The following is a 14,748-nucleotide window of genomic DNA, read 5'->3' on the forward strand; positions in this document are numbered from 1 at the left end:
TTTATCTGTTCAATCATTTTTTGTATCAGTATGAATTCATTAATATTTATTTTATACTTTGTATCATAACCTAATAATACAGTGTCTATATTTTTGCTCAAACTGTTCCAGCTTTGGCCTTTGAGAGTTGGCTTCCATGTCCCTTTGACACACTCACATGGTTGTGTGTGTGTGTCTTTAGTACTCCCTTACTTTCTGGTGCTAAAAGATGAGTCTAAAAGTCTGAAACTTCGTCACACATAGTTACAATTTTTTTTCTTGTGATGAGAATTTTCAAGACTGTCTTAGCAACTTTCAAATATACATTTTAGTATTCTCAATTATGGTCATGATACTGTACTTTTCCAGCACTTGTTACTTATTTTAGAAATGGAAGTTTATACCTTTTGTCATACCCAATGATTGTGTGTGTGTGTGTGTGTGTGTGTATAGCCTTCCCTTACTTTCTAGTACAAGAGTCTGAGTTTTAGGCTCCTCTTGTCCTATTTTTTCCCCCTAAATGTTTACTAATCTTTTGGTACTCTAAAACTCATGAATATAACCCCCTTCTTCACCTGAAAATTAGAAGTGGACTTGTGTAACTGTGTATACCTGAGCTCTCTGTGCATTTACCAAAGGAAGAAAAGTATACATCACACCACTCACATCTCCATATCACTCTGGGGAGTAGTTTGTAGACATTTCTCTTCCTCTGCGAAGTGACGAAGACCCAGGTCATTACTTCTGAATGAAGCTGGCCAGTTGTGTACTTTTGGCAGAGTCAGCTCTTAGATTCCTTCACTGATCATTTTATTATGGGAATTTAGGCATAAAATCTGGGGGTAGGAAAAAGCAAGCATGTTCCCTCAGATGGTCAGGAAGCCATATTGGTTAGTACTACCAACTTTGATAAATTCATCTATGGTCAGCATCTGGTCATCAGCTCTTTAGACTCAAAAGCACCTCATGGTTTTTGATGGGTCAAGGATTCAGGAAAGGTTTGGCTTGGCAGATGTGGCTCATAGTCACCCATTTGCAGTCCGTTGCAACAGTAAGGAATAGAGTACCTTGATGTTGGCCAGGCATCTGTCTCCCACTTCAGGTAATTTCAGAACCTCCCAACTGGTCTCTGTGCTGAGATAGTCTGGGCTTACAGCATGATAATCTCAGAGTATATAATGCTTGCATTGGGGCTGATGCTTTAAGAGTGAGTATTTCAGAAATAGATTTACATAATTTTAAAGTAATTAAATAGTGTTTTATATTATTTTGGTTTCAGTTCAGTTCAGTTGCTCAGTCGTGTCTGACTCTTTATGACCCCATGGACTGCAGCACACCAGGCTTCCCTGTCCATCACCAACTCCCAGAGCTTGCTCAAACTCCTGTCCATCAAGTCGATGCCATCCAACCATCTCATCCTCTGTCATCCCCTTCTCCTCCCACCTTCAATCTTACCCAACATCAGGGTCTTTTCAAATGAGTCAGTTCTTCACATCAGGTAGCCAAAGTATTGGAGTTTCAGCTAATGTATTATATTAACTCAATTGTTTATTAACAGAAATTTATGTTATTTGCATATCTTTACTATTACAAATAATGTTACAGTAAGTAAATATCTATGCAAATCCTTATCTGCTAATGTGAACCATTCTATCAGATAAATTAAGAGATTTGAAATTGCAAGAGTCAGTCAGTCAGTCAGTTCAGTCATTCAGTGGTGTCTGACTCTTTGCGACACCATGGATTGTATAGTCCATGGAATTCTCCAGGTCAGAATACTGGAGTGGGTAGCCTTTTCCTTCTCCAGGGGATCTTCCCAACCCAGGGATTGAACCCAGGACTCCTGCATTGCAGGTGGATTCTTTATCAGCTGAACCACAAGGGGAGCCCAAGAATACTGGAGTGGATAGCCCATCCCTTCTCCAGCAAATCTTCCCGACCCAGGAATCGAAGTGGGGTCTCCTGCATTGCAAGCAGATTCTTTACCAACTGAGCTATAAGGGAAGCCACTTTTCTTAAGAAGCTACAGTAATTCTGAAGATTAAAGAGAGGCCACAAAAGTGTATTCTTCAACACTGAAAGCAGAAGACAGCTAAGCCATAGACCAAAATCAGTGTTGATATTTAATAATTTTGTGATTCCATGTGGGCATTACCCACTCTTGGATGTAAATAGAAACTCTGGTTACCTGCCAGGTTTTTAAGAGGATCCTGCTTTGTGTTGAGGTGTTTCCTGTTACTAATCTTGTTGATTAGGTGCTTACATCTCAAGAACCAGTGAGGGTATAGCAGTCATTGAGTGAAGGTGGCCATCAAAGCTGAATCTCTCCTGAGACCATTACTTTATACACCAGATGGACATTTTATGCTTTGACCTTTAACTTCAGAGGGAAATAGTCTGTGAAAGCTATCCCTGAAATCTGGGAGAAGTGATTTGCTACTCAAGCAGAAGTTTAAAAAGTAGGGGGATATTATTTTCCTTTGAAAATGCTTGCTACTTTTAGAAACAAAAATAAATGATCATGTTTTTCTTTTTATTGTATCTATATGATAGGATGGATGTTAGCTGAGCCTATTGTAATCATTTCACTATGTATGCAAATCAGACCATCATACTGTATGCCTGAAACATACATAGTGATGTGATGTATGTCAGTTATTTCTTAATAAAACTGGGGAAAGAAATCAGTGAACATGATAGGAAAGGAGAATTACCAGCCTAGATAAATCAGTTCTATGGAAACCTTGCAGGGTCCCAGGAAAAATTTCCAGTATGAAGAATATGGCTCAGGTGAGTGTCTGATTCCTCTTCTGCTTCACCTGGGGAAATAAGGCTTCAAGGATACTGTTTCAGGTACTTCTCATGACAGGCCTAGGAGTTTATTCCAATGGCCTGCATTCAGGAAGAAATCTTAATATATGTATGGATTTGGAGTAGTAGTCCGTAAGAGAGGAGGGTATAGGATATGGGGTTGGCGTGATCCAAATAAAGATAAGATCAAATGTCAAGGGAAAGTAGACTCATAGATACTATATATTTATTAGGGAGCATAGAAAATATACAATCCAAACCAATAAAGGGACTGTAGATGACGTGATTTTCTCAATGTCACAAAACTCCCAAAGGCTGCAGTTTTGTTATAGTTATATGTTTAACTGAAAATGGATACAGTTTAAAAAATAATTTCCCTACAATTTATGTTATGGTAACAGTCTAACCTTGTTTCTGTTTTCTTAAGCTAGGATTCTCATTTGATATTTCATCTTAACATGTTCTTCTAAAAAAAATATTTTTCAGTTATCATTACTAGCTCTTGTAGGTTACTGATTTGAATTTTCCTTGAAACGTTTCTTCAAATGCTTATTTTACAGGCATAATTCATTGAAAATTAGGAAAATGATTAAATGACTATTTGCTTAAATATCAAAGGTATAAAATCCTTTTTTAGACTATTATAGTTTAGACAAGACTCTCACATTTTTATCTGCTCAAGAGACTAATGAAACCAAGTGTGTACTGTGTTTATTCAAAAATAATTGTTTTGAAGTGTGCTTTCTATTATCAGTAACTCCTAACAGACTGTGGGTATCATCTTCTCTTTCATGTGTATAGTGTCATATCTGAATGTTAAAACGTATCTGTCTGCTATTATCTTTCTTTCTCACTTAGGAAAACAGTTAAAAGCTCAGAGTAAACATGGAGGGGGAGCCATTAAGAGTCAGTATTTCATAATATAAATATTACATAAATATTTAAATATTAATTTAATATTTAATTAACTAATATTTAATTAAATAAATATCTAATATTTAATTAAATATCTATCACCTTCTGACTTTATTTCTCCTTTATTCTTTTTTAAAGGGGTATGAGAAAAAAGAATCCCAAAGAAGAGTGTGTAGTTTTTTGATGTGAATATTATTTCTTTTTACTCATGACTAGAATTGACTTTGGTAAAAATCTGTTGTACTTAGCGTGCTACTGATTTCTCTTATTCACTAAATATGAAAAGTAGTTGGTATTTTAAGAAATGTACCAGATTTCATAGTAATATGTCTGAATAAATTAGAAGTGAGTGCTGTTGGGAATTATGGTTTACATCCAGCAATTCTATTAATCCTTATTGTAAAAAAAATGCATTGATGGTACGTTCTTGGAAAGCCAACCAAAAATCTCTGTGATATGTCATTGAAGCTTGTTTTTGTGAACTCCTATCTTAGCATCTCTCATTTTAAAGGCAATATTTTCCCTTCTATGTTTGTGGAAATTGCTGGTATCCACAGAGCAGAGATTCTTTCTGTCCATAAAAGTAAGAATCTCTCTGAGGGAACTGCTATGGCTGGTGATCTTAGATTGCTTGTAACTCATACAGAAGTCTTAGACGTGCTTTAGCAGCTGGGTTTGAGAAGGTAATGACACATCCTATCCACATCCTGGGCTTGAGCAGGTGGTTACCCCACATGCAAGGATCTGTGCAGAGTCAAAGGAACCTACCATGGTGTTCCTTTCTGTTATACCGTCAGTAGCCTTCTGATTTGTCCTTCTGGTTATTATAAGCAGTGGTTTGGTGGCCTTAATCACCAAGATGTTTGGGGTTTTGCTGTCATTTGTGTGTGTGTGTGTAGTATAGTTTAAGAAATTACAAGTTATTGCTTGAAACTTATAATTCTCCACTATACTTTTATTTTAGCACCTCTTCTCAGTCATCATAATCTTAAGCCTATGCTAGTCATAAGCTGATAGATATTGTGATAATGACTTCCGTGACTTCTAATTGAGACTTGTCAATGAGAGAATAAATACTGTCATTGTTTCCATAATTGCCAAAGCTGGCATAATGGTGAGGGTAAAGGACATTCAGTTTAATACAGTATCATATGAGATGTTCCCTGCCATAGTACTGGCAGACACTAATATTTCTTAAATTGATTTTGATTAGGTTGAACATGGGTCAGAGAGACAGAGATATAAAAGATATGTTTTTGGAAGCTATCAGAAATTGAAATACAATTTTGAAGTCATAAACTTAATTTTAAAGAAATTCTGTCTGTTTATATATATTATATGCTGCGTATTATATTATAAATATATTATATTATGTTGTATTAAAATTAGAACATCCCCTGAAGGACCATAGCTATTATGTAATTTGTAGTGTATTTCCCATATGTAAAGATACATACAAGTTAATCTCACTGGGCTTCCCTGGTGGTTCAGCTGGTGAAGAATCCGCCTGCAATGAGGGCGACCTGGGTTCGATCCCTGGGTTGGGAAGATCCCCTTGAGAAGGGAATAGCTACCCACTCCAGTATTCTGGCCTGGAGAATTCCATGGACTGTATAGTCCATGGGGTCACAAAGAGTTGAACATGACTGAGTGACATTCACTTTCACTTCACTTAATCTCACTTTATCCACCTTAAGTTGTGAAGATGATCTCAAACTTGATGATTCTCTGATGTTTTTGGCAGAAGCAAACATAAATGCTTTCTTGAGGAAAACACCTTCATCCTAGGCTTCAGAGAATCCTGGAAATTTTTAACATAAGTGAACAGAATACACTTAGAAACAATCAAGCACACACCAGGAGCAAAAACCAGCAGAAACATCACACAGCAGAAGAAGACAAGCAACAACTTCAGATGATGGTGTTATCAGACTCAGATGATAAAATTCTTGACCATTTTTTAAAGAAAATATGGGAGAAATAATAGGGAATTGAATTAGGGTATCTTGTGATCTTTCTTTGTGATGCTGCTGCTGCTGCTAAGTCGCTTCAGTCGTGTCTGACTCTGTGCGACCCCATAGACGGCAGCCCACCAGGCTCCGCCGTCCCTGGGATTCTCCAGGCAAGAACACTGGAGTGGGTTGCCATTTTCTTCTCCAATGCAGGAAAGTGAAAAGTGAAAGTGAAGTCGCTCAGTCATGTCCGACTCTTAGCGACCCCATGGACCGCAGCCCACCAGGCTCCTCCGTCCATGGGATTTTCCAGGCAAGAGCACTGGAGTGGGTGCCATCGCCTTCTTTGTGATACATACTAGTTAATGTCTTCTGAACTACCTTTCAGCTCACAAATTCTGTCTTCCATACTCTACCTCTCTTCTAATGTGAAGCCTAATCCCTTAATTTTGTTCATTTTATTTTTCATTTTATTCCTAGAAATTTTATTTGGTTCTTTAAAAATCTTTGTAGGTTTACTGATTTCTGATAACATTATCCATTTTCCTTTCATTTGGGGTGCTATTTGAAGAAATGATAATTTTCTCAAACCAATGAAAGACCTAATCCATAAAAGAACTATATACCAAAAAACAAACAGAATAACATGGCAGAATATAAAGGTAAAAATTAAAATCATTGAAGGTATAGAAGAAACATATCAGATTTTTTTTCAGTGTGACAACAACTGAACTCTCAATTGCAATGATTAAAAACATGAAATAGTATAAAGAGATGAGATCTTCACTGTGCCAAAAGAAAATAGTTGCCAGGCTAGAATTGTGTACCCCTGCAGAAATATCTTTCAAGAATCAGAACAAAATAAAGACATGTTTATGCAAAAATTACTGACAGACTCTGCCATCAGGAAAATTTTAAAAGATTTTTTTAAGCAGAAGGTAACTGATTCCCCAGATGAAAGGTGTAAAGGAAAAAAAATGCATTAAAATGCATAAAGTTGTAAATATTTGGGTATGCCTGAATAAACTTATAAAATAACAAGGTCTTAGGGGTTTAAAAGTTAGAATAAAAGTAATATTAAAAGAGAAGGAAGTCTAAAGCCTATAAACTAGACATCCATATCAACAACTTAGTAACAGAAAACCCACTAATAAATATGGAAGAAAAAAATAAGGAGACCAGAAATCAGCAAAATAAACAAATAAACATATTAAAGAGACTGACAAAGTAAAAGACAGTTTCTTTGAAAAAGTAATATTACCCCTGCTGCTGCTGCTGCTAAGTCACTTCATTTGTGTCCGACTCTGTGCGACCCCATAGATGGCAGCCCATCAGTCTCCCCCGTCCCTGGGATTCTCCAGGCAAGAACACTGGAGTGGGTTGCCATTTCCTTCTCCAATGCATGAAAGTGAACCCCTAATGAACCTGCTTAAGCAATAAAAAGAAAGCACAAATTATATCAGGAATGAAAAAAAGGAACACAAATCCAATGCTACAGATACTGAAAAGATAACAGATTGTTATTTTAAATCATTTATATCAAAATATTCAAAAATGTAGATGAGATGAAAAATTCCAATAAGAGAAGGCACTTTATCAAAACCGAGTCAAGAAAAATTAGAAAATCTAAATAATTCTGTAACCCATGAAGAGATTGAACTGAAAATCAATAAACTGACACAGATGTTTCTAGGTTCAGACCTCCCCATTAGTTCTATCCTCCAAGGAAGAACTAACTCTGATCTTACACATCTTTACTGCTTATTTTATGAAGTTGGCATGGCCTTTTACTTTAAGATCTTTTTATTGTTAGCATCCTGGTATTTTACAGTGATGTGATTAAGTACAAGCCTTTGATTTATTTTTATGGATGCTTGATATTAGGACCTTTTGATGTCAAGATTTGTTCATATCTTCTTAAATGCCATTAACGGTACTATTTAGATGGGTTTGTTTTAAATATTTTTTTCCTCTTCTCCCTTTTTTTTCCTTTGTTGTTTATCTTAGATCTTTTCTTTTTGTTCATTTTATATTGTAAGTTTACCTCAAATGATGGGTGAATCATGGTGGTTCATTGATGTTTAGGATTGAGGGATTAGGTAGGTTGAATGGAAGCAGAATTTGTTGATTAGAGTTTGCTTAGAGTAAGTCAGCAGGGAGGAGCTTCCTATTATGCTGAAGATCCCTAAAATGCCAGAATGAGGTAAACTTTACTCTGGATCACTGATATCCATGCTAGCTTCTGGGTTCTCCAGTATACTGATCCTAAACGTATATGGGTTTGTTGTGGAAGCTTTGAGCTCTTGCCATTTTGAAACTGAACCCCTTTCTGCCAGGCAGATGTCAACTTCTTCAGAGTTACAGGTTTCACTGAGTGGTTGGGTATGAGGTTTGCCCCTAAGTGATGTGCTTGCCCAGGGCTGAGTTAAGTCTTCTTTCCACATTTTCATTTGACCAGTTATATAAGATCTCACTGCCATTTGGGGGAATCTTCATTGAGGTCAAAGGTAACTAAAATGATGCTGTGGGTAAGAGGCTATACAAAAGTTAGAACTTTGTCTTTAGAAAGCTCCTCCATCCACTCAAGCAGTTCTAACTTTTATATTGAACTTTGTAACACTTGAAAGTTCTTCAAGAACAAGACATTATCTTTGAGCCTCTCATATCTTTGCGTCTCCAGTGGGTGTTTCTTGGCACCAGATATTTTGCATTAGGATCTAATCCTCATCCTCTAGGAAAGGAAATCCCCTGAAGACTCCAACAGTGTCTTGGTCGGAGTTCTTTCAGAATGTTTTCCAGAAGTATGCAGCTTTGGTCAAAGGCCAGAAGACTGATAGGCAATGTGGTCAGATAATTAATTCATCTTCAAGTTGAGGCAGGGGGTCTGTCACATTTGAATACCAAATCCAGCCATCTTCCATCTCCTTAAAAAAATTGCTTTTTGCCTTTATTCATTATAGGCACCCTTTATGTAAAGCAGACACAAAGGCACTTAACAAACGGATTGACTTTGTCAACTCACATGAAAAAAAGGGGGGAGGTTTATAGTTTTCCTCCAAGTTGTGTTTAATTAGTTTGCTGATTTTTCAGGTCAGCAGTTATTGAACGTCTGTGTGTTAGGCCCTGTGCTAGGCCTGGAAAATACCAAGATGAGTAAATAAATCCAGGCCTTCCTGGAACTCACAGTCCAGTCAGAGGCAGACAGATAAACAGATCTCTCAGAGCATGGTCAGGTTGCAGTAACTGGGAGTGAGGAAGGGACCAGAGGAGGACAGAGGATCTCCCGAGAGAAAGCAGGCAGATGAGTGACTTATAGCACAGACTTCCACAGTGTCGCCAGAAGATCTTTCTAGAATTTATAAATCCAGTCATGTTACTTCCATGTTCAAATACCTCAACAGCGTCTAACTGACTGCCCCAAAGGCCACCTTTCAGCCTCTCCTTCGGCCTTCCCCCCCGCCCCCACCAACTGCCCACTCCCTTTACAACCTGACTGCTTAAGTTCGAATCTTGCTCCTGTCAGTTATGAACTGTGATCCTTGGCAAGTTGCTAACCTCTGCAGCTATTTCTTTAAACTCAGTAAGCACAGTCATTTGTGTCTCAGTGTTACTGTAAGGATTAAATGATTTGATATGAAACTGTTAGAGTAGTGCCTAGCACGTAGTAAGTACCACAGAAGGGATGATTGCTACTGTTTTGTGCAAGTGATGCCTCTTACTGCCATCATTGTTGTTCCTCTTTCCCAGGCCGGTATGATTTCCTTCCCTGGCATTGCACAAAGCACCATTGCATAGATCTGTTACCAAATTAGACACCAGGCCCCTCTGCTGGGGCTCTAGCTGAACCAAAGCTCTCCCCACGCCCCGATTGCTCAAGGAGTTCTTTCCCACTCAGGTGTGTGCTGCTAATAATGAAACTGAGTTGGGTGCAGGCAAAACAGGCTTTTACTCAGTGACCAGAGAATTGAGAAGGGGTGTTCATGCTCTAAAGGTACGTTCTCCCCAAAGGAAGGGGAGTAAGGGAATTTTAAGGGTCAGGAGGCAGACAGGACATCAGGGCTCTAGGAAAGGGGTGGAGACTTCTGGGGCAGCAGGCTCATACACAGTCTCCCATGCTCCTTTGCACACGGCACCAATTGTGCCTAGCAGAGTACAAATCCCCCTCTTCCCGCCAGGTAGAGATGAAGCATGGTGATGAAGCAAAGGTAACTCTTGGACATCTCCAGGTTTCATCTGCACAGGCGAGATCCTGTGGTCAAGTCAAGGCCAGTTCAGAGTAGTTGACCACTGTGTGTCTCTCAAAGCACATATCTCTCTCAGTAAAACTTCAAAGCATCTGCCCAACACCAGGTGCTTTTGAAACAGAGATGAGTCAAGGCCAGGGTCCAGCTCTCAAGGGTTGGTGTGGAAACACAGAGATAAATCAAGGCATGGAAAGTGGTGACATTTATCCTACTTTATCTGCCATCTTGGAGCTGGCTGGTTCAGTCTAGTTTTGCTGCAGGACTTTGTGGCATCATGTTGATAAACCACAACTAGCCTATACAGTTAAAAAATAGTTTCTGCACCTTTGCATGGGTGACACATTGTCATTATGTACGTTAATTCTTAGGTTGCTTTTCACTATCTCATATTTTTATCATCAACAAATTCTAGAGTTGTTGCCCCGAGTAGATTATCAACTCAGATTAGAGATTTCACCACAAATTCTTTTTTGTTTTAATTTTGTACTTCTCCACAGAATTGAAATCCAATGCATATTTCAGGCACTCAGACATAGTTTATTGATTGAAGGGGATATCCTTTTTTGTCCAGCTCTCTCTTCATGATGTCTTTTTATAACTGTTCTCTCCACTGTACTGTTAGCATGTTAACATTTTTTAAAATATAAATTTATTTATTTTTATTGGAGGCTAATTACTTTACAATATTGTATTGGTTTTGCCATACATCAACATGAATCCACCACAGGTGTACACGTGTTCCCCATCCTGAACCCCCCTCCCACCTCCCTTCCCGTACCATCCCTCTGAGTCATCCCAGTGCACCAGCCCCAAGCATCCTGTATCCTGCATTGAACCTGGACTGGCGCTTCATTTCATATATGATATTATACATGTTTCAATGCCATTCTCCCAAATCATCCCCCCTCCCTCTCCCACAGAGTCCAAAAGACTGTTCTAAACATCTGTGTCTCCTTTGCTGTCTCGCATACAGGGTTATCATTACCATCTTTCTAATTTCCATATATATGCATTAATACACTGTATTGGTGTTTTTCTTTCTGGCTTACTTAACTCTGTATAATAGGCTCCAGTTTCATCCATCTAATTAGAACTGATTCAAATGTATTCTTTTTAATGGCTGAGTAATACTCCATTGTGTATATGTACCACAGCTTTCTTTTTTTTACATATTTCTACTGTAGCTCTTGTCCAGTTCTATTGTAATCATTCATTTTAATGTCCACATGCTTTGTTTCTCTGGCAGGATAGGAATTGCTTTCATTTGCCTCTCTGGCCTTTAGCAAAAGGATTTCACACAGTAGCCACATATTTAGATGAGTACTTGATAAAGAGAATAATATGCATTATGTTAATACCACTGTATTTTAGGGAATTGGTGAGAACAAAAAAGAGATGGAGTGATTTCTTTGTACCTATTTTGGTTCAATAAATATCCAAGAAATAGTTCAGATCCTCTAAACAAGCAGGAAACTCCAAATAAATATTCTTCTAACATAGAGGCAAAACATTCCAACAACTTTTCTTATATGTCTCCAAGCTTCATGATTTTTAAGATAAAATGTAGATACGGCATTGTTCAAACTATTCTTGATAGGTTTATTACAAAGAAATAAAACTTCAATTTTCATGGTTTAAGTTGTTGTCATTGTTTAGTCGCTAAGTTATGTCTGACTCTTTTGTAACCCCATGAACTATAGCCCTTCAGGCTCTTCTGTCCATGGGATTTTATTACAGGATGCTAAATGTAGATTAGTTTGACTATTTTTTCATTTCCCTATATATTTAATGTTGACAATAAGAGAGTTTTTGTTGTTTTTGATAGATCCTTTAGAATCACCCCTCCATAAGCTTGTGTCGCTTTATAACATCAAGGCTTAAGAACACTTATTAGTATTCTCTATTGATACCTTGTTCTGTTTGCTATTCTTTACTTGTTTGTTCAAGCTCTTCTTCTGATGGCTATTTCTTTTAATGGACATATATACATTTAGGTTTTTGATTTCCCAAAAAAGAAACTGACCTAAACCCTGTTGCATTTTAGGCCTACTCTTCTTTTACTCTTCTTTCCTTTACCCTCATTTTCTTTTGAAATGAGTTAGACCTGCTTCCTGCTTCCTTAGTTTTCTTGCCGCTCCGTTTCTCTTTAGTTCTGCAGGCCCTTGACTGTAGGCATCCTGAGGACAGAGGTCATGTCTCCTTTTTCTAAGTACCCAGTACTTAGTCTACAGACCAGCATATGGTCAATACACAGTATATTTTATTTAAGGGGTTGAGTTCAGAAAACATAAAAGCCTTTACCCACCATCCACCCTGCACCATTCACCCATTCCTCCTGGCTCTGTTATCTCTTCACTTTGGTTTTTGGGAAATGCCACACCACCTTTCCATACTACATCTCTTCCCCTTTTCATATTCTTGTTCCTGCAAAAGGAGGCTACTCATTATTCATCTGCTGCCTCCCATAGACCTTCCATCCTGAAGGCCTTGCTTTATGCTGGGTTCCTCTACTCTGTCCTCTCTTCCCTTCTATCAGCTCTGCCTGGCAGTAACACACCATCATTTCCCCCTTGCAGAGCCCAGCTGAGAGGCTTCTTTGGTGAAACCTTTTCTGAACTCCTTCTCACTAAACACCTTAGCCTTTCTTCTTTAAACACTATAGAATTCTGCAACCAATTATGAGCCATTTGTGACTCTGCTTTTTCCCAAAAAGCAGAAGCTCCCTGGGGTATCTCTTACTCTTTTTTTTCAGTGCATAACATAATCTTTACACATAGTTGGTGCTCAGTGAAGAATTTGTTAGATTGTCCAGAAATGTGACATTCCAGAGAACTGCCACGGGAGCTCCATTCCACTGAGAAATATTGAAGACAATTTTGTAGATTTTTCTGCTCCTTTTTTTTTTTTTTTTTTTTCTAACTCACAAACTTCTGTCATTGTTCTTGGGAGTTATATGGTGTAACCACTTATATTAAAATGTTAAAGTCCAGAGTATTGGAGAATGAGAAGGTGGCAAAATATTAGAACTGGAAAGATTTTTAGGAATCCAGGGAGTCCAGCCCTTTAATTTTATAAGTGAATAAATTGGTGTCTGGAAGTGACCTGCCCCAAATCTATACATAGTTTATGGTAACATTTGGGTCTTGGATGTAATCTTTCAACCCTGTCTGTTGCTCATTCTTACAAGCTGTCACAGTGCACATGAGGATACTGTTTAGGTTTGTGTAACAAAACTGTTAAAAGAGGCATCTGATATTATCATATTACCTTTTATGGATTAAAAAGTAGAAAATTGAATCTCTTATTAGGTTTTCCTTTCCTCTTCTTTAATTATAAGTTTTGGACTGAATTCACTTGCATCCACTGGGAAATTTCTGACTACATTAACCTAGGAGGGCATTGATTTGTTTGCTAATCTTTAAGTGATCTTTTGTTTGAAGTAGAACATACATACAGAAAAGTACATGAAGCATAAATGTGCAGTTTCAGTTTTTACAAAGCGTACACGTCGTGTGACCAACACCCAGATCAGGAAACAGAGCAGCACCGACATGTTTGGAAGCATTTAAAGACATGAAACATTTGAAGAAATAAAAGGGCTTTGAAACGACATCATTTTCTTTTTTCTCCTGACAGGTATTGTCAGTCTGTGTGTTAACAACAATCCTTGGTTGTATATTTGGGTTGAAACCAAGCTGTGCCAAAGAAAGTAAGTAGTATACTAATTCATGTGTGCATGGGTGTGTGTATGTGCCCCGCGCGGCTGGGGGTAATAGCCTTCTTGAGAATGTGATTGAGACAACAGTTACGTCCTCATCCCTTGAGTACTCCATGCGTATGTGTGCATGCTCAGTTGTGTCCAACTCTTTGGCGATCCCATGGACTCTAGCCCACCAGGCTCCTCTGTCCATGGGATTTTCTTGGCAAGAATACTGGAGTGGGTTGCCATTTCTACCTCTAGAAATGGTGAGTGCTCCATAGATATTGCAAATTTGATGCCAGTTTGAACATTTATCTTGAAGATCTTTTATTATTTTAGCTGTATACTATCTACTTGCAAAACTGCATCCCAAAACAACAGAGAGGGGCTATGACCAAAAAAAAAAAAAAAAAAAAAAAATACAGTGAAAAACCTCAAAACAACAAAAAAGAACAAAGATACAAACAAGAAGACATGGATGACAGATTCTTGTGCTGGGCTCTGTGAGCCTCTCTCCCTGACTTCCTCCAGGGACTCCTACTTTTTGTCCCTAAGGCATTAGGTGCTGGAACAGTCCTGAGGTTACTAGGTAACAGCATGCCTGGGCAGCTGGAAACATCCTTACATGCTTGTAAGTCTTTTAGAAGTGCAGTCATTTCAAAACAATACTGATATTTTTAAGCTGTTACTTACATTTTTCATTTTATGAAGTTCAGAAATCTTGCCAGCATGGAAAGATCACTATAAATAATAAAACTTTGAATCATAATACATTGTAGCAGTCATATTTTGGATTTGAAGTCGTTTTTTATTTTTGCTCCTTTTAAATCATTGATGGTCTTCCTTTTAAATCACTGATGAATTCCTAAGGAATTCAGTTTTGAAAACTGAACAAATCTTTCTATTCAATTATTCCATAATTATACTATTAGTCATTTTTTGAAAAAATTTAGAGATTGTTAAGCTGTCATTTATTTTTAAAATGAATGAAATGTAGTAATTTTATATATTTAGTCAGCAACAATTCAGAGCAAGCATATCAGCATTTAGTAAAATTAAGAAGCTACATATTTTAGTGTTCACCTATGTAGCCTTTAAGCAGTAATTCATTCACCTTGTGTTTAGTTTGGCACGTAAAAATAAAATT

The 14,748-nt window shown here is 37.7% G+C and overlaps 1 protein-coding gene across 1 annotated transcript in view; it reads left to right on the forward strand.

Annotated features, from left to right (window-relative positions):
• Positions 1–14,748, forward strand: part of ENPP1 (ectonucleotide pyrophosphatase/phosphodiesterase 1) — an 80,900-nt gene that overhangs the window by 20,056 nt on the left and 46,096 nt on the right. Inside the window, exon 2 of the mRNA XM_055535652.1 lies at positions 13,538–13,610. Within this exon, the coding sequence (XP_055391627.1) occupies positions 13,538–13,610 (73 nt within the window). The remainder of the gene's footprint in view (positions 1–13,537; positions 13,611–14,748) is intronic.

The sequence above is a fragment of the Bubalus kerabau genome, chromosome 9, assembly GCF_029407905.1.
Source record: "Bubalus kerabau isolate K-KA32 ecotype Philippines breed swamp buffalo chromosome 9, PCC_UOA_SB_1v2, whole genome shotgun sequence".
NCBI lineage: Eukaryota > Metazoa > Chordata > Mammalia > Artiodactyla > Bovidae > Bubalus > Bubalus kerabau.